A 26,943-nucleotide genomic window follows, 5' to 3' on the forward strand; every position below is an offset into this window, starting at 1 on the left:
TATCAACATGTGCTGTAAACACTTTTCCTCAAATCATCAAAGCAGTGCATGAAGCGGTTGTTGCCTATTCTATTCATGCAATGTGTAGTCTGTAGTTATTTATTCTCAACATTTGTAATGTTACTTAAGTCCTATTTTTTGATAACTTGGTTTCGTACGCTGTGGTACACAAAAGCAGTACAGTTCACTGCAAACTACAGCCATCGAAATGTACCTAAAGTCCAAGGCATTCAAATAGACCTCCATGAAGGTTGAATCAGGATGGTTGTCTTCCTAGGCTGCATTAGTTTTCCGTTCCCTTTTTCTGTTTCATATTGCTGCTCCTCTCGGTGCTGTTGGCTAAGTGCTCCTCAGTGCTCATCTTGTGTTTGCTTTTTTGTTCCCGTGTAGAAGAAATTGGTGAATCTGGTTCATCACATGGGTGGAACCATCCGGAAAGACTTCAGCACCAAGGTTACGCATCTCGTCGCTTACTCCACCCATGGAGAGAAATACCGGGTTAGTACATCCAGTGTTCCCCTACCATCATATGGGGGGGGGGGGGTGAAGGGATTGAGTGTTTCAGCCAGCGCTGTGACGGTGGAATGACACGTTTCACTGTGTCCTTCCCTCAGTTGGCGGTGTGCATGGGGACGCCCATTCTGACTCCGTCATGGATTCATAAGGCCTGGGAGAGAAGAGATGACGTGTAAGTACAAGGAAGGAAAGAAGCCAGCTCATGTCGAGCTCCACCGAGCTGGCTGTTCCCTGCTTGTGAGGAGTCACCTCGGCTGCTGATGAACTGCAGGTTCAGGGAGCAGCTTCTCCTTTATATCCACGGCAGCTGCTTTGGTATTTGTTTCTGAGGGAAAGAAGTGTTGGTATCGGTAGCTTTAAACAACCTGGATATGGCTTCATTCTGGCACTGCTGTGTTGGAGGTGCTTTCAAGAGATTGTGGAGTGTGAGTTGGTTCTAACTTTATGACAACAATGAATAACGCACAACAAACACTCTTTAACAACAGCTTGTGACACATAAACAGTTTGTAACACTAATAATTGTATATTTATAAAATGACCCTGCCGAACTGCATGCTGGGTAAAGCTCACAACAAGAAGTAACTGTTGCTACATGAAAACGGGGAAAAGAGCGTTACGGGAGGAACAAGGAGAGACCAGAGATGCACCAACACAACTCGTGCCAACAGAGGAGCTCAGTCTCTTTGGAGGGTGTTTGGTTTTGCAAAATCTGACGCAAGTTAGATCAGAAAACGGTTTATTGCAAAGTCTGTCGAGCCTCTGGTAGCAACACTAGCAGCCACAACAAGCTAACACGCCAACGAGCCGGCCAGTTGCCGCCAAGTTGGCCTGCGAACAGCTGTTCAGGTAGCCGCGGCCCTCTTCGGGGTCAATGTGTTTACTTTACATACCGTGATATGGATTTTTGGCCAAAGCGATCGGCCCTACTTCGATGTCATATGGAGCCTCGGGGTTCAGGGAGTAAAGTCACTGTCAGCATGATGGTGGTCATTGTTTATTTTCCTAAAGCTCAAACTCAACCAGTAACAGTTGTACGCAGGGCTGCAACTAACGGTTATTTTGATCATTGGTGGATTATTTTTGACAATCGACGGATTAAAAAAACTTCACATTGCAAAGTCCACAAACAGGTTGCGTCTGGAACATAATCATTTAAAAAAAATAAAGAAAAATACAAATCAGAAAACAGGATAATCAGAACTTGTTCTCTACACTCACACTCACACCCCCCATGTTCACTTGAAGCTTATTCATTAAATTAATACCATCAGTGCAAGTTAAGTAAATGTATGCACCAAATCTAAATACAGCTAAAAAATAGCTATGAGATGAATTTTTTTAAATGGCATTAAAAATCTATTTGTCAACAATAACCGATACAGGACAAAGCGATTCTTATTGATTTGATTGGTTGTTGCTGTCCGAGGGGATGATCCTTGCTGGATCGGTTGGCGATGGGTCATACGGTCGGAGGAGCCTGGCTCTGTTGATGACGGCCGCTCTTAGAGGGCTGAATGGTGACACGTAGTCTTCTGAGTGGTCAGAAGACTACAAACGAAATCTATTACCGTACGGTCTGTTCACCATTGTATATTAGTGGAACAGTCCAATATGTTGGTAACTTGACAGTCGTCCGTTAACACGCTGCTTAAAATGAATCCTAACCCATCTACAGGAATAAGGTGCTGATAGTATTCATGGTAACTGTGCTTCTCCCACCTTGATGCGTTAAGGCACTTTAACGCAGCAGAAGAGGACTTTCGAACAGAGTACAAAGTGCCTCCGTTCCAGGACTGCGTCCTCAGTTTCTGGGGGTTTTCAGATGAGGAGAAGACCAACATGGAGGAGAGGACCCTCAAACACGGTCAGTGCTGCAGCTCACAGGAATGGGGAGTGGGGTATTAGCTTGATCACCACTATTAACTGTTCTCAACCAATGAGAGCATTTGAAGGCGTGCCTAAGACCTTCAAGCTCACCACAACCAAAACAGACAAGAACTGGACCAAGGTAGCAAACTCTTACGTAGACACTTTATTTGAAATATCTTCCAGACAGGTGATAGAACCAGTGTCATCAATATGTTGCATCACTGAAAGTTTGTTTTTGTTTTGTTATTTAACAGATTCCTCAAAAGAAATCCAGTACAAACAGGAAGTTCTGAGTACTTGACAACTGACTATTGCTAGATGTTTATGCTGCTGAAATCATTATGCTGGTACCTGTTGGGAATCTAAATCGATTTACACATTAACTTACCGGTTATAATGGTTTTATATTTGTGTATATATATATATATATATATATATATATTTTATTTTATTTTAACTGCTACTGTGGGAAACACTGATGTTAAAAATCAAACTGCTTTTGAGTTCCTTGTTCGCAGCGCAGACTCTTCATTCAGTGTTGGTGCACCTATTATTGAATAACTGCAGCTAGAGAAAGAGGGTCACTTCTGATGCTTGGAGACACTATCGCATCCCTTAAAATGACATCATCATCCCCCTGCTTCTCTGTTTCTAAGGTGGCAAATATCTTGAGGTTGGAGATGAAAGATGTACACACATGGTGGTGGAGGAAAACTCCGTAAAGGAACTGCCATTTTCTTCAAACAAAGTCTATGTGGTCAAACAGGAGGTAGGTAGAGTTTTTCTCTGTGCAGCTTCCAAAAGCCACAACCGTTGACTCCTCTGATACTGGACTAGATAACTGTTGCTACAGGAAGATGGAGACACAAGAGAAACCTGTCAAATCATTTTACACACAATGCCAAATTCCTTATTTTAGATGACCTCTGGATATAGAGAGTGTTTAGTTTAAGCACTACAATCAAATATGTACACACACACACATATATATATATATATATAAAATATATATATATAATCTGTCCTAACCCCGGGGCGAGTAAAAGCCAAACGTTTCCTCTCTTCTGTGTAGTGGTTCTGGGGCAGCATTCAGATGGACGCTCGGGCCGGAGAGTCCATGTACTTCTACGAGAAGGTGAGGAATTAATGTACATGGGAGTACTTCAACGAAAGGGTTCTGGACCCAAATAAGCCGTGTTAATGTAGCATTGCCCCAGTCACGGGACAAGGTACTGCATGCTTTATCTTTGCTTATGGATTCAAACGTTAGCTTGATTTCACTGGTTTAGATGCTTCAGTCTTCGGTGTAAAGGGAATCCCAGTGGTCCAACTAGGATGATATAAATAAGTGAATTGTCATAGGTTTGAAACATCTCCGAGCTGCAGAAGACATGTACGGGTCAAAGATTGACAAGTCAACTAAACAATCCCACTATGCAGCTGAAGAAAGGAGCCACATCGGGCCCTGTGCTGTCATCCAGAACTCAAGGAGAGATACGAGTAGATCGTAGGCCTTTCCTTCACGTATGGAACCTCATTGAATCTTTTTACCACCATCATCTCATCCCGTTAGGAAGTTCAAATGGCCAGCTACCCCACCCTTAAAGGAAGAATCTGCCATTTGAGGTCCTGATCCATTTTAGCCAGAGTGATTATTATACATCAATCCAATCAAATTTAAAGAGTAACTCATCACTCAGAAAATCAGTGGTAGATCAGGAGCCTCCTCCTTTGTTCAACAGACACTTGTAGTCGTTGCTTAAAGTTGTTCATTTTCCTTCAGCCTTTTTTTCTCCTTTTGGTTTGTTTGGTTTTTACATTATTACCTCTGTCCCACTGCACGTCAGAACGACAGCCCAGCCATGAAGAAGGCCGTGTCCCTCCTGTCCCTCACCACCCCCAACAGTAACCGCAAGCGCCGGCGTCTCAGGGACACGCTGGCTCAGTTGACCAATGAGACTGAGATCTCCCCTTTCCCTCCACCACGCAAAAGGCCGTCAGCAGAGCACTCGCTGTCCATCGGCTCTCTGCTGGACATCTCTAATACCCCCGAGACATGCAAAGCTTTGGCAGGTAAGAGAACGATGGAGGACAGGAAAACCAACCAACTGTAGTACAGTAGTCTCTTTTGTTTCTTTGGGAGATTCTTCCTCAAGATCCAACTAACCCGGATGGTTCCCTCTTAATTTCAGAAGACAGAGTAGGGAACAGTTCAGAGAGCAAAGGAGGAAGGAGTGTGGCCACTGGTAGGATGAGAAGAAGGAAAACCAAGGGAAAGAGGATAAGGACAGACAGTGGCAGGTCCTACCAGGGTACATGTTCTCTTCATCTTCCAGAGGAGGAGCAACCAGAGACTTCCACAGGTCAGCGTTGGCTCCAGGAGTAAGACAGTGACAGGCCAACTGGTTATATCCGTATGCACTGGGGGGGCAACTTCAGCCACTCACACAGAGACATCACATGTCATTTATCCAAAGCGACTTGCAATAAGGTGCATTTCAACCAGGATGCAGACAAAAGAACAAGTAACAAGAAAGAGCAATTTCATCAAATAAGCCGATATACATCTTGCTATAGATAAGAACCATTATAAGTCCAATGTAAGTGCTACAGGTAGTTATTGTGTTAGTGGAGGTAGAGTCTGAAGAGGTGTGTCTTTAGTCTGAAGATGTGAAGGCTCTCTGTGGTCCTGATGTCTTCAGAGACCTCCTTCCACCATTTAGGAGCAGGACAGCAAAGAGTGGAGATCTAGTCCAGTGTTTTGCTCTCAGTGAGGAGGAACAAGCAGTTTATCACATGCAGAGCGGAGAGTGCGGGTCGGGATGTCGGGTTGGACCAGGTCCTGGATGTGAGCTGGACCCCATCCATTCACAGCATGGTACGTGAGCACCAGTGGTTAGAACTGGATGAGCCACCGGTACCAGTGAAGAGAGCGGAGGAGTGGAGGAGTGAGGGAGAACTTAGGAAGGTTAAAGACCAGTGGAGCTGCAGCATTGTGGATGAGCTGCAGAGGTGGAATGGTGGTAGCGTACACACGTCCGTACACATACGACGGCCTCTGTCCGAAACCCTCACTTCAGCACAGGAAAAACTCCCCAAAAAATGAAAAAACCCTTCCCAGAGGGGGAAAAAGGGAAGAAACCTTAGGGAGAACGTCAGAGGAGGATCCCACTCGAGTTGCCGACGTTAACATTTTGAGAGACAATGCGACTCGGATGTGTGACTACAATTCATATCATTATTATTTATATATATATATATATATATTGTGCTAACAATAGATGAACCACGCATCACTTTTACCAATGGAGCTGAAGAACAGCTTTTATGGAGCATGACCTTGTGCCGCCCAGTGTCCCCTCAGCTACCATTGAATCATGCCTGTTGTAACAAAAAGAGTATAGATGATCAATATTTAAAGAACATCTTGATCGGATCTTAATCCTCATCTATTCCAGGGATACAAAATACATTTGTGGAAAAATAATTTGTGTGTGCTTGGACTCGGCCCTGATGTCCTGAGAATAGTGGGTGAGGCCCGTCAGTGCTCTTGCTCAACCTGCTCTCGTCCTGCAGAGACCCCCAGGCCCTCCAAGAGCTCCACTCCAGCTCTGTGCAAGCAGTCAGCCAGGTGGCAGGTCTCCAAGGAGCTCTACCAGACAGAGAGCAACTACGTGGACATTTTAAGCACCATCCTGCAGGTACGCTCCCCCACCTCCCAGTTGCCCCGGACAGCAGTTTGAACCAAAAGCCTAGTTTATGCTTCTGCGTTTTCAGACGCAAGACCCCCTTGCGTGTCCCTTGCGTCACTTTTCACACCTCCTTGCTGCCTGGTTTGTAGTACAGACGGTCTGTTGCGATCCAAGCTGCATTCCATCACTCAGATGTTTAGTGATCGCTACACCTTAATCAACATTTGTGATTATTATGGAGTCCTAATGATCACTTATGTTTTCACAAGAATAATTTCTTATGGATAAAACAATTGGCAGTGAGAACGTCAGAGGAGGATCCTTCTCCTGATGAACAGACACAATGATGTCATGTGTACAGAAGGAACAATGTAAAAGATGTACAATACATTAAATTCCTATGACAGAAATGATTCAAGTAATTGCGAGTAGTAAGCAGGTGTACGGCAAGACCACTGCAGGGGCAACAACCATCACATAGAACCACCATCACATAGAACCACCATCCACAGAAGCCTGTGGGGACGGAAAGCACAAAGATTAGGAGAGTGTAATGTTGGTTTATGATGACAGTAATGGTAATGTGATTTAATATTTAAAATCGTAATAATGATGATGAAAGCAGTAGCAGCTATCAGCAGGGCCACGGCAGGAGGCAGGATCAGGGTCCAGATTGAACCATAATCCATGAAATTTAGTAGAGCAGCCTGATAATAAAGAATTACAGCAATCCAGTCCAAAATTAACAAACGCATGAACTCATTTTTCTGCATCACTTTGAGACAGGAAGTTCCTGATTTTCAACCTTAAGAACCTCACGTCGTTACCCGTCTGTCTCTGCGATGCCGGTACCCGTCTGTCTCTACGATGTCGTTACCCGTCTCTCTACGATGTCGTTACCCGTCTGTCTCTGCGATGCCGGTACCCGTCTGTCTCTACGATGTCGTTACCCGTCTCTCTACGATGTCGTTACCCGTCTGTCTCTACGATGCCGGTACCCGTCTGTCTCTACGATGTCGTTACCCGTCTCTCTACGATGTCGTTACCCGTCTGTCTCTGCGATGCCGGTACCCGTCTGTCTCTACGATGTCGTTACCCGTCTCTCTACGATGTCGTTACCCGTCTGTCTCTGCGATGCCGGTACCCGTCTGTCTCTACGATGTCGTTACCCGTCTCTCTACGATGTCGTTACCCGTCTGTCTCTGCGATGCCGGTACCCGTCTGTCTCTACGATGTCGTTACCCGTCTCTCTACGATGTCGTTACCCGTCTCTCTACGATGCCGTTACCCGTCTGTTTCTACGATGTCGTTACCCGTCTCTCTACGATGCCGTTACCCGTCTGTTTCTACGATGTCGTTACTCGTCTGTCTCTACGATGCCGTTACCCGTCTGTCTCTACGATGCCGTTACCCGTCTGTTTCTGCGATGCCGTTACCCGTCTGTCTCTACGATGCCGTTACCCGTCTGTCTCTACGATGCCGTTACCCGTCTGTCTCTACGATGCCGTTACCCGTCTGTCTCTGCGATGTCGTTACCCGTCTGTCTCTGCGATGCCGTTACCCGTCTGTCTCTGCGATGCCGGTACCCGTCTGTTTCTACGATGCCGTTACCCGTCTGTCTCTACGATGCCGTTACCCGTCTGTTTCTGCGATGCCGCTACCCGTCTGTCTCTACGATGTCGTTACCCGTCTGTCTCTACGATGCCGTTACCCGTCTGTCTCTGCGATGCCGTTACCCGTCTGTCTCTGCGATGCCGTTACCCGTCTGTCTCTGCGATGCCGTTACCCGTCTGTCTCTGCGATGCCGTTACCCGTCTGTCTCTGCGATGCCGTTACCCGTCTGTCTCTGCGATGCCGTTACCCGTCTGTCTCTGCGATGCCGTTACCCGTCTGTCTCTGCGATGCCGTTACCCGTCTGTCTCTACGATGCCGTTACCCGTCTGTCTCTACGATGCCGTTACCCGTCTGTCTCTACGATGCCGTTACCCGTCTGTCTCTACGATGCCGTTACCCGTCTGTCTCTACGATGCCGTCACCCGTCTGTCTCTGCGATGCCGTCACCCGTCTGTCTCTGCGATGCCGTCACCCGTCTGTCTCTGCGATGCCGTCACCCGTCTGTCTCTACGATGCCGTTACCCGTCTGTCTCTACGATGCCGTCACCCGTCTGTCTCTACGATGCCGTCACCCGTCTGTCTCTACGATGCCGTCACCCGTCTGTCTCTACGATGCCGTCACCCGTCTGTCTCTACGATGCCGTTACCCGTCTGTCTCTACGATGCCGTTACCCATCTGTCTCTACGATGCCGTTACCCGTCTGTCTCTACGATGCCGTTACCCGTCTGTCTCTGCGATGCCGTTACCCGTCTGTCTCTGCGATGCCGGTACCCGTCTGTCTCTGCGATGCCGGTACCCGTCTGTCTCTACGATGCCGGTACCCGTCTGTCTCTACGATGCCGTTACTTAGGGCAACTAAGCGGCAGTAACGTTTAATTGTTCTCTAGCCGTGGATCAATTTTGGTAGCAAAGTATAGTTTTGAAAGTGATCTGAGATTCTTACTTCTTGTTGAAAAAACCAAGCATGTTCATATTTTTCCTTTTCTTGTTCATATTTTTTGTTCATATTTTTTTAAGCTTTTTAAGATACCATTGGAGAAAGAGGGGCAGGTGGGTGGACCCATCCTGGCCCAAGAAGAAATGAAGAATATATTTGGCAGCATCCCAGAAATCTACGACGTTCACACTAGAATAAAGGTAGAGTGTCCTGAGCTGTTTGCATCCACATGGCTGTGACGGGTCCTCTGAGTGTAATCTTTGGTTTCTCCTTCAGAGCAACCTGGAGGAGCTGCTGACAGACTGGTCAGAGGACAAGAGTGTAGGAGACATCATCCTAAAATATGTGAGTCCCCGTATCATAGACAGATGTTGTCCCTTTATGTTTGTCTCTCGTGTGCGTTGTTTTGATGCCTCTCACCTTTCCTCCTCTCTGCATCAAGTCTAAAGAGCTGGTCAAGGCCTACCCACCCTTCGTCAACTTCTTTGAAATGAGCAAGGACACAATAGTTCGTTGTGAGAGACAAAAGCCCCGCTTCCATGCTTTTCTTAAGGTAGGACCTTTACGCCTTGGAGGTGTTTGCTTACAATGGATGGATGAAATACACTATTTTATTAAATGTGTATGTTTTTGTTGTTCTACTCAAAAATGGATTAAGTCATGAGAAATGTTTACATGTCTGCTTATGACAAAACAAAATGTTTTTTTAGTATGAATATAATATTTCCAGCTTATTCCCCTTTTCCCATGGGAAGTTTCCAACTTTGAATATTCCTGTAATTTTGCAACCGTAGGTATTATACATGACGAATACCCAAATAGTGTTCAGTTCAGTGTAAATTCTGCCGGTAAAGGTTGTAGGAATGGTATTAAGTGACTGAATCAATCTCTGACTTATCTGGTGTGCTGCTGTTTCAAACAAGAGAATGAGGGAAACCCCTGTAGCTCAGTGGCTACATCAGATCCTCCCCACAGCATCCCTAAAGCTGACCGTAATGTCATGTATGCATTTGTTTCCATGTGGGGATAGAAGCAAGGTTTCCCAGTATATGATCTCTCTCTCTTCCTCTGGCAAAAGCACTCAGGCCTTGAACATGTGGCAACAGGGTGGTGGGATGAAAGAAAAGATTATTACACACATCATTAAATCCATAATAAGAAGGGTTGCCAGGTCAGAACTCGCTCAGTATTTAGCTGAGTCAGTCAGACACACGATTTGGTCTAGCTAATGCAGTTAAAGTATGTTGGTAATGTATAAAGCAAAGGTTACTGACCTGATGCAGATTTACAGCTATAAATGTATTATTAATCATAAGAAAAACAGACGTGTGTTGTCACAGATCCAAAAGTGCACAACTACTGTCAAAAAATCTGTCTGCAAACGGCCCATTGGACAGATGGACTTCAGCTAATAAACCTTCATACTGTTGGTGTTTCTGTCCATGTGTCACACACGCACACTGCTTTCATTGTCCAGATCAACCAGTCAAGGCCAGAGTGTGGCAGGCAGACGCTGGTGGAGCTGCTCATCAGACCTGTGCAGAGACTTCCCAGTGTGGCCCTGCTCCTTAACGGTAACACACACACACACACACACGCCGCGTTGGAAAAGAAGTATGCAAATGACATCGTAGATTGTCTTCTGCTCCTTTTCCTTCCCCTCTCATACCATTATGTCCCCTTTCTACTCTTGTCTCCACGTCATTTTCATCTCATGCTGCCTGTCTGCTTTTGAGCAAACTTGCCCTTTTTTCTTCCTCAGACATAAAGAAGCATACGTCGGATGACAACCCAGACAAGATAACGCTGGAAAAAGCAATTGAGTCTCTGAAAGAAGTTATGACGTGAGTAGGCGAGACCTCAGCCTCTTCTTTTGTCCTGATCCCTCAGCCAGGAACGTCTGATCATTTCCATCTCATGCGAACTCTCCAATCGTTCAAAGAATAACCACCGTTGTTTAGAAAGATTTAGCAAAAAAAACAATTGACTTTCATTAAAGTTTGAGTATGACAGCTTGTTATTTCAATGCAATAAGTCTGTACAAGCCCCCTGTCTCGTAGAGAACTGGAAGGCACGTTCCTTCCTGTTGTAAAAGAACCTGCTGCTTCCCAAACCCTTCCAATGCCAGTCATACCCATGGAACGCAGAGCTGCTGTTCTGATCATGTCATCCTGAACCCAACCTTACATTTACACCAAGGAAACGTCGGGACAATCTCCAAAATGAAAGAATCCCAAACGGGATGCCATGAGCAGTGCTTCCCCTAACATTGAATAGGGGGGCGCGGCGTCAGGTTACATCTTACGTTCTGCAGAGTCCCGCCGATGGGCACACGCAGACACCAGCGCAGGGGGGAAATGGCACCGCCTCCCCCATAACCGCCTTTAACGAATTTAATCACGGTAACATAGAACTAGCATCCAGAAGTGGAGCTTTACCTAAAGACCGTTTCTTGTCAACTATGTTTAATTAAATGATCCAAATTTTTTGTATGTTAACCAATATATTTCTTAGTAAATAGTTTCAGCGCTACTGAGATATGTAAATAATGTCCATTGGCTCTCCCTTTCCTCCCTCTAGTCACATCAATGAGGACAAGAGGAAGACTGAAGGCCAGAAGCAGATCTTTGATGTTGTTTATGAAGTGGACGGCTGCCCTGTAAGTGAACCAGGGCTGATCATAAGCTAATAACATGAAACCACCGCCTCCTTTTCACTCTACTGGTCCGTTAGCAAGGATACAGGTACAAGCACTTTGGTAGTGTGGGGGACTGGAGGAGTCGCTGTGGGAACATTGTGACCTGTTCCTCGCTGCACTTCATCCGATGGGGCCACAGGGCTGTACCTCTTCACATTCAGGCCTGCAGAGGTTTGAGATACCTGACTCTCCTGTCGCAGTGATGACATCACATTGCTGGTTATCAGACACACGAGCCCTGCTCGTATTCACTGGTCAGGATTCTTGTCCCGTTAGTTGTGTGATGCCAGCGGTCGGTCCATCGGAGGCCGGGCAACGCTGGCTTTTTGGTCTTCCATCATCCAGGCCTACTGTTTAGTTGTCTTTGTGATCACCACATCTGCTGACGTATGATGTCACATGGGTGTGCTGGTTCCCCTCGGTGTGTGTCTGTGCACTCCGCTAAAGCGCCTGTAGCTTCATCTGTATAATCAGCAGGGAGTCCGCTGGCAGGGCTGGGATGTTGATTTTTTGATTTCGCTCGATTCTCTCCAGAACGATTTGGAATCAATTCAGAAAAGTCAATAATCAGAATTTTATAAACCAAATTAGTTCGCCTGCTGCAACATTTTGTTCGCCCGCTATGCGCGTCTAGTGCGCCCAGCACGCATGCGCACTAAACGCACCGAACGCACATGCGCGAATGTTTATGAACAAAGTTGAAGCGGCACCAAAATGGCTGCAACGGAGAGACGTATCCGACCTGCACCGGCTTCTTTAAAAGCTGCCGTATGGCAGCATTTTGGATTTTATGAGATTGACGGCAAGATGGACAAACACCATTTGTTAGGTCTGTAGAAGTAAAATTACATTACATTACAGGTCATTTAGCAGACGCTTTTATCCAAAGCGACTTACATTACACTTTAGACCCATGGCTTTTTTCACATTTTTGCCCGGGGAGCAATTAGGGGTTAGGTGTCTTGCTCAGGGACACTTCGACATGGAACATGAGGCAGCCTAGACTCGAACCACCAACCTCGTGCTTCCCAGCACACCTTTTCTAACCCCTGCGCCACGACGATTTTTAAATAAAATACTTCGGACATACAACAAATCTGCAGAGCCGCATTTCCCGACACCACTCCGAGTTGGGAGGGAAAAGGCAGCCAGGTGACGATTGAACAGGCACTGGTACAACTGCCACACATCTCACAGGGCAAAACGGAGGACTAGATCATTGCCAGATCTAAGGCCATATTCAGTTGTGGAGAAGGTGGGTTTTCGGGGAATGGTGAATACACTGGAGCCGAAGTACAAAATACCTTCTCGGCGATACTTCGCCGACACAGCTGTACCAACGCTGTACAATGTGTTGAAATGCAAACGCCATAAAGTAGCGTATTATTGTGTAGCATAACTTAACATAGAATAACAGGGATATGCTGCTTATTACCCATAATAAAAGGGGCATTTTGTGTTTGAAGTCTTCTTCTCATTGACTAAGAGCAGCTTTTTCTTTAATAATTTAAAAGAAAAAATCTGTTTTAATATTTTTTTTACATAGGCTACTTCCATATTGTGTTGAAATGCAAGCTGCATCGGTTCTTGCATTGTTGATAGAAAATCATATTTGTGACAAAGATTTTTTTTTTTCTCTTATAAAAAAACTCCAACTCAGATTTGAGAGAATTTAGAAAATCGAGATGCATCGATAATCGTTTAATCAGTTTAGAATCGATAATCGGTTTGGAATCGAATCGTTGACCTCTGAATGGAATCGTGAGGTGCCAAGAGATTCCCACCCCTGCTGTCTGTAGTTTGAAATGTGTGACCATAAATCCAGTCTGCTGATGACCTCACTCCGTTCCTGTTGTGCTATTTGACCGTCGACTACATCTCAGCAGCATGGATTAGGGCCGGGCCGTATACCGTGTGTCAGATTTCCTGTGCTTTAGTGCCGTTGTTTAGCCGTAACCGCTGATGTTGGTGTTCAGCAGGCAGCTTCCATACGAGCGCGCCGCGATGGCCGCTCCTTGTCTTCTGTGTAGAGATGGAGTCATGGTTACCACAATGAATAGCACACAACAAACACTCTTTAACACCGACGTTAACAAGTTGTCACACTAATATTGTACATTTACAAAATCACCCGGCGACCTGCCGGTTATGAGCGAGTTGTCCAGCGAGCTCAGGTGGCCGGAGGCCCTTTTTAGCATTGAATGAATGAACGTTTACTCTGAAGAAGATGTCAGAATCTTCCAAAATCCTGTGGTATTCCGTTGTCATCGCACTCCCTGTCTGATGTGGATCAGTGTATTGCAGTCATATAACCTCATCGTCTCCTCTGCAGGCCAACTTGCTGTCGTCCCACCGTATCCTGGTTCACCGGGTAGAAACGATCGCCCTGGGAGAGCAGCCGTGTGACCGCGGAGAACACGTCACACTGTTCCTCTTCAATGACTGCCTTGAGGTGAGGATAGCAACAAGCAGTGTTGGGAGTAACGCGGTACAAAGTAACGCATCACTGTAATCCCACTACTTTTAGCGGTAACGAGCATGTAACAAAGTATTTTTTTAAATAAATGAACGCAGTTACAATTAGTAAGTAGTATAGTAAGTAAACAGCTGCCTGTCAGCACTAAACAGTTGTGGCCACCAAACGTTGTGTGTCACAGAATAGTCGCGTACGTGCACGTAAACAGCGTCGCGTCGCTCATGACCAAAGGGCGCCGCCCCGCGGATGCTGCAGGCGCCGCTCCACGCAAACAACCAGGGCTCCACTTCACACGGACTGCAGTGCAGCCGATGAACCGGGCAGAGCTGAACAGATCGATCGCTCGCTGTGTTGGAGATGAGATGCATCCTGTCAACTGTCGAGTCCGTTGCCTTCAGGCAAACGCCTGAAAGTTATTTTGTATTAAGTCAAGTATTAAAAAGGACTTTTGTACTAGTGCTTGATTTGAAGGCCTGTTGCCCTGTTGATTACAATAAAATATGTTTATTGTGTTTGACTGTTCAGTACTATTTATATTCATTACATTTAAAAAGCAGACATAAAAGTAACTTTCCAGAGTAACTAATTACTTTTGATCCACAGTAACTGGTAAGTAATTCAATTACCTTTAAAAGGAGTAACTAGTAACTGTAACTAAATACTCATTTTCAGTAACTTGCCCAACACTGGGAACAAGCAGCAGCAAATGATCCGCACCACGTTAACCCCTAGATGAGGTCAGGGCTCTAGATTATCAACTCTAACCCTAACTGGAAAAACACCAATATTCATTATTTCCTTTTTTAAAGGCCTCTAAAATTATAAAACTGCCAAATTATTCATTTCAAACTAATCAAATATTTCATGCTCATCCAAAATTCCCTTTGGTTTTACAGAGTGACTTAACACAAATGCATATTTTCGTGATGCTAAGCCAACTTTAATGTTGTACTGATGTACAGCCTCATATCCGCGCTGTGTCCCCTGCACGGCTCTGCTGCGTCCTCCATTGGTCCTCCCCTGCTCCATGCACACCGATGAAAGTAGCAATAAAGCGCAGTCTATTTTTATTAGAGCAACATAGAAGACCCAACTATAAAGTAGCAGTTCTATAATTAATAGAATACATACAGGATGTAGATATAATCCCATATTTCCGTCACTTGTCGTATCATTTAAGCAGTGAGTGAAGTTTGCTTTGTAGCTTGTTAGTTAAGCCGGACGCAGCATGTTGTTGGACGCATGCTGCGCCGCATGTGCACACGCAGCGCTGAGTAGCATGAAGGAGGCGTTTTGCAGAGTGGCAGCAGTGAGAAGGTGATCAATCCCTGTGTGTGCTGACACAATCACTTCATTAGCTGTGTGTGTGTGTGTGTGTTAGACGCACACAGCCCTGGCTTCATAGTGCGTGCATGTTGTGTTAGAGTGGGCGGCCTCGCTCCTGCTCACATCATTGATTACTGTTGCATTCACACAACCGCTCTCCCCCTCTTCACTCACACTGCCAAAATAACACTGACCTACGGTGTAGTGTCATGTTTTATTCTCTCCCCATATCTCAGCATCTAATTGATGCAGCGTTAATGAGTTGCATCGTTTACCTCTATGAAGGCCTCATTGATTCGTGGCCAATTAACCGATAGCAGCTCCCCCCAGACGCTGTAAAATGACCAACACCACACGAGTGGCCTTTCTTTCCACTTCCCTCTTAAGTCGCTGTCGAATCGTTTGCATGGGCCCATTTGTGTGTTTGTTTCTGCAGATCGCGAGGAAGCGCCACAAGGTGATCAATACATTTAAGAGTCCGCTGGGACAGACGAGACCCCCGCCCCCCCTCAAACACATCGCACTGATGCCACTGTCCCAGATCCGCAGAGTGCTGGACCTGCAGGACACGGAGGGTAAGCTATTCGCTGATTGGGCTTCTGCTTATCACCCGCAGTCTGCTCCCCTTTGTGTGCAACGACTCAGAGGAGGGTCTGAGTCAGCTCACTTCTGCATTTTCTTCATTTGAGAATGCGCTTGTACGTCATTTGAGGAAAACGACAAACTTTAATCAGAAATGCTGTTTACTTTTCTTTTAAAATCGGTAGAAATGAGATGTTCAATGGGACTTCAATATATTGAACCTACATTGGAATATAAAAGCTTTAAAAACTACAACAACCTTATCCAATGGATATTCTATTGGATTTTTCATTGCCACAGAAAACGAGCCTTTTAGAGCTGCATAGAGTTCCTTTCTCCCCCCTCTAAAGCTTGTTTTACCACCCTCTTTATTTCATGCATCTTAACAGCAGGTTTTAGAAGTCTGTCGAGCCTCTGGTGGCAACACTAGCAGCCACATCGAGCTAACAAGCTAACAAGCCGGCCAGTTGCTGTCCGGTAGCCGTGCTCCCTTTTGGCGTAAATGAATGTGTTTACTTGAAAAAGCAATACCACAGGTTAGATTTTGCGCGACGGATGAAATGTCGTTGTTGACGTTTTAGTTTTTTGCTCGGTGGCGAAAAAAGGCCGTAAATCCCACGAATCATCGTTTCGGGCAATGCCGGCTTTAGCAAGTTACTTACTCCCTAGCTGTGTCTCTGCCTGGGCTGGTCCTCCAGCAGCGGCCCCTGAAGGGGGGCACTCTGTCCTGCGTGCAGCATCCGATCTACCGCCACTGCTCCGGTTGCCTAGCAACCTGCTGCGCTTGACAGTGAAAATATTGTCACATTATTTAGCACTATTTTGGCTTCCCCTGCAGTTTAAAGAATAAGAGCAAGAACGTATCCTTCATTAATCCTCGTGTGGAAATTGTTCCCTGCATCTAAGCCATGAGCCGTGTGTAGGCCTGTCACGATATCACATTTTTGTTGTGCGATTATTGCACAACATTTATTGCGATATGCGAAATTATTGCAATTTTCACACCATTTTATGCCACTGATAACATAATGACAATAAAATAGTGTAGTGATAATAGTACGCTATTCCAAAGTACAAAGAACGTTTTATTTGTCATTAGACATGAGAATTGGAATGTGAAAAAAATATCCTAGTAAGAAAAAGGGGACAAGGGACACGGAGCGGCCGAAGCATCACACTGGAAAATGTGTCCAGTAGGAAAAGCGGCGCGGCTGCAGGGAGAGACAGAGCGCCTCGGTCCGCTAACGCCTAGTTCAGGACACGCACACGCAAGAGCCCCTTGCGTGTGCGTGTCCCTTGCGTGTCCCTTGCGTGTCTTTTCACACCACCTGGCGTGCGTCGACCCATTAGGCGACGCAGCCTCCTGCAGCACCAGGCTGTGATTGGTCCGCTGACTACGTCCTTTACAGAGTCTCACGTCTCCGTTTTCACAGCACAATACGGCCGTTATTAAAAGGAATGTTGACGAGAGAACGGATCAGATTGAAGAGCTTTTGTGGGAAGAAATGCGTAAATATGAGCACCTGTACAAGCCGTCACTGGCGGACTATGAGGACGCCGGATGGCCTGATTCATGGAGGGAGATCTCCACAAACGAGGGAACAAAGTTGTGGAGGAAAATACGGGACAAAAGCATGCGCACGCCTTGACATTCGGCCGGCCCGGGAGGTCCGGGGACGGCGCCCAAAGAGGCGGACGAGCAGTCCGGGGGAACGGACAGTAGTTCAGGTTGAAAGACCGGGCAGATGGGTGTTGTTTTCGGTGAGATTTTAGCTTAGTTAGCTTAGTTGGGTTCACTAACCAACTCTTCACCTGTCGGTGACCCTCTGTGTCTGTAACGTTAGTGTGTAATGTCTGCACTGAATTTATCTTTCCATCTGTCCTTCCTGTCGTGACTTCTGTGCCGTTCGTTCTTCCTCCTTGTCTCCCTGCAGATTGTGTGAATGCGTTCGCCCTGGTGGTACGTCCGCCGACTGAGCAGGAGAACTTGTTGTTCAGCTTCCAGCTGGCCGCCGAGGAAACCGTTAAAAGCGCCTGGCTGCGAACTCTGTGCCGCCACGTCGCCGACACCATCTGCAAGGCTGATGCGGTGAGAAGCTGCACACGCAGGAGGAGCAGATAATGGGTGGTTTGACAGAGTGCCAGGCAGGGATGCACGCTGTGATGGATGTGTAATCTTCATCAGCAGTTTGCTCTGGAAAGGACTAAAAGTCCTTCCACACCTCCCTCGGTCCTGATCTTCAGACTGCTCCGTGACACAGACGGAAAGCTGCGTTTCTAGCGTAAAAACCTCTTCGGGATGGATTCACCCTAAAAGGAACTTCAGAGCCTCATAAAACCAAATGAGTAGCACGTGCGTAGAGGGGAAGACCAAATGTTTAATTGACATTTGGGCCCCCGACTTAACAAAGTCTGTTTAAAAGAAAAGGAACATATTTTCATTTAAAATTACCGGTCGAAATTCAGTTAAATACATTAATCGCATATATTATATGGTGTGTGTGTGTGTGTGTGTGTGTGTGTGTGTGTGTGTGTGTGTGTGTGTGTGTGTGTGTGTGTGTGTGTGTGTGTGTGTGTGTGTGTGTGTGTGTGTGTGTGTGTGTGTGTGTGTGTGTGTGTGTGTGTGTGTGTGTCAGTGACACACATATATAAATTTGAGCACATCACAAATGAGGAAGACGGGCATTACTTCCTAGTTGATTCTGTGCTCATGGGAGAAGGCAGAGCTTCTGTTTGGGGCGTTTACGGAGAACCGACTGGTGACGAGCTGCCCCAGCATGATGCGAGCAGCAGGGGGCGATGTTGGCCTCCCGTCGGCCTCCATTCCGTCTGCTGTTTTCCTGGCTCAGCGCTGCAGCGGGAATCGCAACTAGAGGAGTCGTAAACCGACTCAGTGGGGGGAAGAGAATCTTACCCTCATCGCTTCCTGCTACTACAAAACCCAACGCATTGATTGCAGGGCTGTGCAGTATACTGGTGTAAGGTCTCCTCACGGCATGAATTGCTCACGTACCGCTCATACCGGTGATCACCAACAGCGGCCTACTTTGCTTTGCACGTCATCGAGGAGCGATCAAACCCTTTTTAACAGGGTGAAACTCCACGACAGCAGCTGGTGACACATAAACCACTTGTAACACTAATGATTGTACATTTATAAAATGACCCGGACTTGTGCCCCAGAGAGGAGCTGTCTGTTTGGAGGGTTTTTGGTTTTGGAAAACCTTTTGGGCCTGACACCGTCCAGCCTTCATTTATTGCATGTGTTTTTTCTTTTGTGGTAACCAGGAAGACCTGATTCGATGCACAGACCCAGACTCGCTGCAGGTCAGCACCAAGGATATGGACAGCACCCTGAGCAAAGCCTCCAGGGCCATCAAGAAGACCTCTAAAAAGGTACCGTGTGCATCACTACAGGGGGGGTCGCTTAAAGTCGTTCTGAGCCAACCGTTGGTGGTGCTGTCCTCAGCTGACGGAGCTGTCAGCAGCCGCGGGAGACACGCGTTGACCTGAAGCCGACCCGGCTGTGCTCATTCGGGTCAGACTGACGGGAGCACTTACATGATTTCCTGCTGAGTGACACAGAATGAAATGAGACATCAGTGTAGACGCTTCCCTTTGATGTGATTCTGCCATTTGAAGTCAGCCTTTCCAGCACCTGCAGGATCTTACTGTTTAAGTGAATATCAGCAACAAGCGGGTAAAAGATGCTCTATCTGCCTCTAAAGCACACGCACATCTGGAGCAGCGTTCAGTGAACTACGGCCAACGGCTCTTATCTCTTTAAACCAAAACAGTTTTTAAATTGCAATGCTCCCTCCTCCTCTGGCTCTCGTGCACTCCGTGCACGGTGTCAGGACAGCAGCAACTTGCATTGCGTTTGTTGTTTTTCATTTGTCATCATATTGCTGTGGTGTCCATATATCTGAACGCACACAAGATCACACACAGAAGCCAGAGCAAGAACTGTGCGTCAGACAGACCCATCCGGGGCAATGCAGCACCACAGTAGCCCGGGTAAAAGGGCCGGGCGCCTTTAACAGGGACTAATAAAGTGTGTGTGTGTGTGTGTGTGTGTGTGTGTGTGTGACAGGTGACCAGGGCCTTTTCCTTCACCAAGACCCCGAAGCGTGTGATCCAGAGGGCCTTCATGGCCAACAGCACCCCAGAGGAGAAAGGCCAGAGGCTGAGCTGTGAGAACCGTGTGGGCAGCAGCTCCACGCTGGCTGTAAGTCGTCCTCTTCTCGGTGTCCTCTACATCCACAGCATAAGCCAATTAATACTGGGACGTCTCTGTCCACCCAGCTGTCCATCTGTTCCTTGCTCCCTTTCTTCTCTCTCCATCTCTTCCTCCCTTTGAGAAGCAGACAATTGATCTCTCCATCAATCCACGATGGAGCCACCATCAGTCAGTGTCCCTTCTTTAGATCTTTAGGAAACCGTCCTTCTGCTCTTCAATGTGAAGGACTTCTTTCTGCCTCTTTGTTGTACTTGTTATTTCAGTGCTTGTTTCCCTGTGTTATGGCCACTGTGTATTTATTTCATGGCTCTTTATTTTCATAAACAAGTGGGTGTTGAGAAGGTGACATGTTGAGGGAAAGTTCTTCACACCTCTAACGTCCCCGTGTGGCCAAAGACTGGAGGGTGGAAATAAACTAATATTCTGTGCCCACGAATGTTATTTAGAGAGTCCCAACATTCCAAACTCTTATGAGGTCTTTTCTTGTCCCCCTGAGGACGTCCTCTGCGGGAGGGTTGTTGAGGTTTTCCTTCATGCCGTGTAAATCCCTGCTCCATGTGTCTCCAGATGTCTCGCTCCGCCTCCACGTTCAGTTTGACTGATTCTACCAAGAGCGGCGCTGTGGTGCAGCGCTCCAACTCTCTGGACCATCCTCCAATCAGAGCCAGGGCTTCAGTCTGTATACGCCCCCCCAGCAGCCCCCGCCCTAACGCTGCCCTGGACTTTACTGACAAAGAATCCATCCTTCACGCGCCCCTATTGTCCCAGCCAGTGGCGGCTCATCCAGCCCCCGACGCCTCCACCCCTGCTGTGCTCCACCCAAAGTCTAGCCATCCCGGGTCCAGGCCTCAGGCCCGCTTCCTGGCTCCCCTGCCTGTTAATGAGTCAGCCCTGAGCAGTCCTCGCAGGGAGACGCTGCTCTGACCCCGTCCTGCAGTCTGATGTGAGAAGCGTTTGAACCAGGAAACGTTCCATTTCATGTCGTCCTGTGTGCTCAGTGCTCACTAGGGCTGTCAGCCTACACAAGTAGTGATGTCCCGTTGTAGTCATTCGCCCAGTTCACACGCATCTAACCAGATATTTCTTAAAGCGAATATTCAAACGGCATTTTTGAGCAATTTTGACAGCCCTGGTGCTCACTGCTGGCCTTTTAACAGCCAAATGTCACATTTCTGGCCCCAAATCAACTCCTTAGAAGCTGAGAGCCTTTGACAACAAAGATTTTAAGGGTTGATTTGGCTTCTGTCTGGAACACTAACTGGTGTCTGGGGATGTTCACCACATGGGTGCTGTTGGTTGTGGGCTCTATACGGGGGTCTAATGGAGCGGAGCAGGCTCTGTTTTGTGTGGTGAGGCTTTTCCTCGGGGAAAACATTTCATTTTATGAAGATTGACATTGATTATTAACCTTTCACATTAAAAGGTGTTTGTCTTGAGGATCAGATCAGTCCAGTTGAGGAAATCCAAATGTCAAGGCGTGCCTTTGATTGGCAGAGGCAGACGGAGCTCCACTCCACATTCATCTTTGTGACAGGATCACAGATCAAGATAGAACCACACAACAGTAAAGGAATCACTCATGAACTCAATGCTCATCTAGGTCGGGTTCAACTGTAGACCGAGGATTAGTGAGTTATTAGAATTCATCTTGCCAGGACCATGAAAGGGTGAAGATGTCGTTGGAGGACGGAGGAAAGGTGGAGACATGATGGAGGCAATGAGAATAGTCCCTAAGACGCTCACTCCCCGTTGCCTAGAAAGGGTTTGTGTCATATTCCAGACTGTCGGGGGCTCGCAGCTCCTTCCTCCCTCTGGAATCAGCACGCGGATCCACCATGCTTCATGCAGCGTTGGCACTGAGCCACACACACACACACACACACACACACACACACACACACACACACACACACACACACACACACACACACACACACACACAAAGAGCAGCTGATTAGATTTGAATGAGGTGAGATGTCTCACATCATCCATCGTAGCATTAGAACTGCTAACGGGGATTTAAGCTTCATGTGAGGCCCTCTGACTGACCGTACCATGACATCTTCTAGCTTTCCTTATTTCAAATGGAATCTAATGATCCATACCTTTCAGCAGCATGTCCAATAGTCTATTAGAAAGGAGGGAAACGGCCCTTTGATTGTTATTGGAGCCCCGTCCCCTCCTTGTTTGCACGTTAGACGTGGACCGGACTACAAATCAAAGTCCACCTTTGACTTCTGCTGTACTCAATCCCCACGCTGACTCCAAAACAGCATCCGAACAATGGCGCTTTGGAGACGCACTCCGTGTGGCCATCCTCAGATCAACGCGGCGCTTCCTGGGGGCGTGGCCAGTAGCCGGAGGCTTTCAGGCTGCTGTGTCTGCGGTTTAGTGCCAAAGGAATCAGGAATCAGGAAACATTTATTAGCCAAAATATGTCAAACACACAAGGAATTTGTCTTGGCGGTTAGTGCGCGACAGTAGACAGACAAGACAACAGTGCACAAGTAATAAAATAAAGTGGGATGAAATGCTAATGCAATGGGTTAGTAGAATAAGGCTAAGGCTATGGGTTAGTATAAAACAAGGGAATCAAGTTAAAAAAAATTTAAATATTCAAAAGTTAAAAAGAAAAATATTAAGCATAAAGTGCACTGAACAAGTAACAGACAAGAGACAAAGTGATGAATTGCAGTCAAAGGAACAGTTTTTCCACGCAGTAATTGAAATGAAGCTTTGGCACATCAACGCTCCTCCTTCTCGTACACACTTTGATCTGTTGACACTTTTACTTGCATTTTATTTTGGATCAATATAAATATAAAATCAATATATCCAACCTGAATGAATACCATTAAATTGGCTCATTTCCTCTGACTGATATGATCTTACCATTTAATATCTTACAGGGCCGCAGAGTGGTGCCCACAGACATTACTACCGTACACTGCACCGCCTGCATTTGGTTTGATCCACTGTGGTACATTCCATCGATCTGTCCCCAGGGTGCGAATCCCAGGCCCCTCCACACAACGCCTTTACTGGTTTTACTGGTATGAAGTGGGCTCCATGGCTGAGTGAGCGCTGAGCACTCGTTCACACGCACACACACACTGGTGTTCACGGTTATTTAAAGCGCCCCCACATGTGTGGTAACACTGCAACAAAATCCACCGTGAGTGGCCACCCACCTGACATGTCCAGGCTATCTGCAGCATAGCTGTAAGCACATCCCACGGAACCTCCCCACCAGGTAGCACTGAGAGCCGGCGCCCTGGTGGACACACGGGTCCATTGGTGTTTCCAGCTGCGCGGACGTCCGACTAACCCCGAGCTCTGTGGACACTCATGAGTGTCACCGCGTTGGACTTTGAGTAGTGACGTTGTTGATGCGCTGAAGAAGCGACTACGAGGCGCCCACAAGCTAAAGCGATGTCCCTATGCTTCTGTTTACAGGCACGCCCCTCCCCCTCCATGGTCAACCTGCCCTCCATGTTTGAGAAGAAGTACCACACATTCAGTCGCTCCTCCACCCACCTCTTCTGAGACACCGGCCCCTCCGTGTGTGTGTGTGTGTGTGTGTGTGTGTGTGTGTGTGTGGTTAACGAGTATCTGTGCGTACTGGAGCTCCTCCAGAGGAAACAAGGTCCAGCTGCTGTCCTGAGATGGGCTGAAACAATAAAGTGGTTGTGAACTTGTGAAGATGCACGGCCACCAGGAGCTGGCTGGTGGAGCCGACTGGACCTGTACTGCACGGTGCTGGGGAGGGAGGGAGAGAGAGATGCTCTCTGCTGGTAAAAGATGAAGGATGCTGCTCTTTTTGTTAGATCCATCTTGGTTTAGTTGGCGTTTCCTGGCTGGTTGCTGCTGTTGGGAGACACACTAGCTGAGGACCTGTCTGTCTATGGTTCTAACGGAGACCTCGTTCTGTCCACAAAGGTCCCCGGAGGCTGAATATCTTTTTCTCACCGCTTTAGGGAAGTAAATGGTTTTGATGATTAGGTATTTCTATTTAACTAATTCAGGTGGTTGAGTTATGGTGTTTGTAGTAAAGGTTACATCCTCATGTTAACTGACATTTAACATTGTTTTACTCTAGTAGGCTAGACTTATTCTCACCTTATGTCACTTATTGTAATTAACCCACTTTCAACATTTACACCCATGATAGTTCCCAGCTTTTATAAAGCTTCTATTTTAACTTGCGAGAGATTAACTTGAATAAAAGCACTTGTGCTCTTGTTCCCTGTACTTTGTTTTTTTAAAGCCCTTTTTACAGCGTGTCCATGTACGCTTCACAAGGAATGCTGCATCTGTGTATTTATTCTTGAAGAATTATCCTTTTCTCTTGCTATTTATGTTCCATGTTTGTGTCTGTTTTTCCTCATATTCTGAATCGTTGTCTTCTGCCGTTTCATCTCTGTATTAAATGCACTAAAACATGTACCTAAAGATTTCATCTCTTTTCCCTGTGGTCTTATCCCCAGCATATTATAAAAATCTAGTAAGTAATTTGTGTGAACATAAATCTTTTTTATCATATTTCCTCTTTAGGCAAGGAAAATGTATCTGTAGCACATTTCATTAAAAAGTGCTTCACATGAAACCATGAAAAGATTTAAAAACCGACATTAAAACAAACGTTACTGAAACTAGAAAATGCGTTGATGCTGAAAGCTGAAATGAACTTCAGAAAGTTGCGGCATTTTAATACATTTACTGAAATTCCAGAGAAAAGCTGAAAACACAGAAATGGGAGAAGCTGAAAGGAATTTAAATAGATTTGCTGAAAAAGCGGAAATGAAAACGGCTGAAATGAATTTGAAAAAAAATACAGAAATGAATATTAAAACATTGCTTTTATTACAGGCATAAGAAAAGCTGAAACTATTTTAAAGAACTGATGAAAAAACAAATGAAATAAGCTAAATTTTCTGAAAACACAGAAGTTGCAGGAGCTTAAATTCTTTAAAAAATACGGAAATAAAAGCTGAGATTAATAAAAAAGGTTCTAAATTGTTTGTAGAATATTCGTAGTAGTTATATAGTGGTAATCCTGGCACTAGTGAAACTAGCAGTAGATGTAGTAATAGTAGGTTTAGTATCAATAGCAGCATAAACACTAGAAGTAGTAGTAGTGTTAGTATTACAGCTGGTAGCAAAAGAAATGATAAGCTGAGATGAGTTTTTCCTTATCTGTAGTACTAACACTATTAGTCATTGTAGTAATATGAGTAGTAGTTGTATTAATAGCAGTATAAATACTGGTATGTTTTCTTATAGTAAGAGTAGTAATATCAGTTGCAGGGTCACTGCTACTGGTAGAAATAGTATTTTTAGTACAACTACTATTAGTTGTAGTAGTATGAGTCATTTAGTATTAATACCAGTTGAAATACTAGTAGTAGTAGTAATGGTAGTACCAGTATTAGTTGAAGTAGCACTACTAGTTGCACTAGTGATATTGGTGTGGACCAGCATACCTGGGGCTAATTCCGATTGATTGGGAGAGGCGGGGACATTACTTAAGCCCGTGGTGTGTGGACTCGTTGTCTCCTGCTGGGTGTCTGTGGACATTCTGCTGCGCTGCGGTGTGCTCGGGGCACTTTCTCCATCTTTTGTCCCTTTTATTGTCCTGTGTCGCCGTGTATGCGGCACTAATGTGCATTCTTTCATACTGCGACCCTGTCTCGGTCATGGACGTCCCCGTGTGGGTGGACGGGTGCTTGGGCTGCTGGCGTTCGGTGTCTCGGTACGATGCATGCCTCCCTCTTTCCACACATTTGGGCGTTATTAAAATCTGACAGTCTTAATTGTTATAGTGTGGGCCGCTGAGTGTGTGTGTGCGAGGTGGGTGCCCCCGCCGGGGTCCGTGGGCGGCCTGTACTGTAATTCGGTTGCTGTACATTCATTGCGGTCGTGTTCTGTGTGTTTCACAACACCGCTGGACCGGGCTGCAGCCTTGGACGTGCTATTGTGGGGCTGTCCTGGTGCCACGACTAATTAAAGGGCCAATATTCCCCGGCGTGCTCTCCCTCCCCCACTGAAGCCGTTCTTGATACGGCTGAAACCGTTCTGGTTTGACGTTGGTTACCTACATAATGTAACTTAAGCATTTATAAACTAAGATGTTATATAATATAACACATTTCTAGATGCTGTGACTTCTGCTAACTTCAAAGTGACCGTTCACCTGCCTCCGTCCTAAATAAATGACATCTTCGTAATCCGCAACCGATTGATCAGATGTATCCTCCAAATGACGGCCTGAAGGGCTGCGCGCCTCAACCGCATTCGGAGGACTTGACATGATGCGGCCGCCGCCCAAGTGACTCATGAGGTCAACGAAGTTTTCTCCATAAGGATGCAGCCGACCAATTGAGACGTACCCAATGTGTGCTTTGGATGAGGAGTCTTTCAATTCAGCCAAACTGGTATTTCAGTCACGGCGGCGGGGCAGGAAGCGAGAGACGCTCATGTTTTGTCCTCTTCACATGTAACCTCTACAAAGCATTAGGAAATAATCTGTGACTCCTGGATAAAGCGCGGGATGTGTCAGGCTGCCAGCAGCGACAGGGGGGGGGGCCATGAGGGCCTGAGGCGAGACCAGGGAATAGCCACAATGAAAAGGCACCTCTTCACGGAGGACACTTTCTCCTTTCATATTTGACTTTGCCTTTACTTCAAAGTACCTCTGACTGGCTGTTTAGGGGTAAAACAAAAGAGTGGGAGACGGGCATGGGGGCAGGAGAGGTAGGGGTCTGCTGGTTCCAAGGTACCATCGTGAAGGACACAGCCCCAGACCAAAGTGATGAAGGACCCTTCATATCCAGACTGTCTTACTAAATACTGTAATTGAAAAAGATGTGTTCATGCAAATCAAGTTCTTTGCAGGAACGTGATGGAAATATATTTCTTCTCTTCACATAGAGGAGACAGCAGTAGAAAGACAGTCGTTTGACATTGAAATCCCTGAGTGGGAAAGTGGG

At 46.4% G+C, this 26,943-nt stretch overlaps 1 protein-coding gene across 4 annotated transcripts in view; it reads left to right on the plus strand.

The window, feature by feature from the left end:
- ect2 (epithelial cell transforming 2) overlaps positions 1-24,400 on the plus strand; it is a 31,827-nt gene extending 7,427 nt beyond the window's left edge. For 2 of the 4 annotated variants that reach the window (XM_040184865.2, XM_078107542.1), the window contains 20 exons: positions 391-498; positions 615-688; positions 2,253-2,383; positions 3,045-3,157; positions 3,461-3,523; positions 4,236-4,461; positions 5,965-6,089; positions 8,713-8,832; positions 8,909-8,977; positions 9,075-9,185; positions 10,110-10,206; positions 10,395-10,476; positions 11,213-11,291; positions 13,663-13,782; positions 15,569-15,707; positions 17,649-17,803; positions 19,003-19,110; positions 19,808-19,942; positions 20,522-20,897; positions 23,411-24,400. In XM_040184865.2, coding sequence (XP_040040799.2) covers positions 391-498; positions 615-688; positions 2,253-2,383; positions 3,045-3,157; positions 3,461-3,523; positions 4,236-4,461; positions 5,965-6,089; positions 8,713-8,832; positions 8,909-8,977; positions 9,075-9,185; positions 10,110-10,206; positions 10,395-10,476; positions 11,213-11,291; positions 13,663-13,782; positions 15,569-15,707; positions 17,649-17,803; positions 19,003-19,110; positions 19,808-19,942; positions 20,522-20,878 — 2,412 coding nt within the window. In that variant the 3' untranslated portion in view covers positions 20,879-20,897; positions 23,411-24,400. The remainder of the gene's footprint in view (positions 1-390; positions 499-614; positions 689-2,252; positions 2,384-3,044; positions 3,158-3,460; positions 3,524-4,235; positions 4,462-5,964; positions 6,090-8,712; positions 8,833-8,908; positions 8,978-9,074; positions 9,186-10,109; positions 10,207-10,394; positions 10,477-11,212; positions 11,292-13,662; positions 13,783-15,568; positions 15,708-17,648; positions 17,804-19,002; positions 19,111-19,807; positions 19,943-20,521; positions 20,898-23,410) is intronic. The other 2 variants (XM_040184867.2, XM_040184868.2) reach the window with 1 other exon arrangement.
- The last annotated feature ends 2,543 nt before the right edge of the window (positions 24,401-26,943 follow it).

The sequence above is a fragment of the Gasterosteus aculeatus genome, chromosome 8 (genome assembly GCF_964276395.1).
Source record: "Gasterosteus aculeatus chromosome 8, fGasAcu3.hap1.1, whole genome shotgun sequence".
NCBI classification, from domain to species: Eukaryota; Metazoa; Chordata; class Actinopteri; order Perciformes; family Gasterosteidae; genus Gasterosteus; species Gasterosteus aculeatus.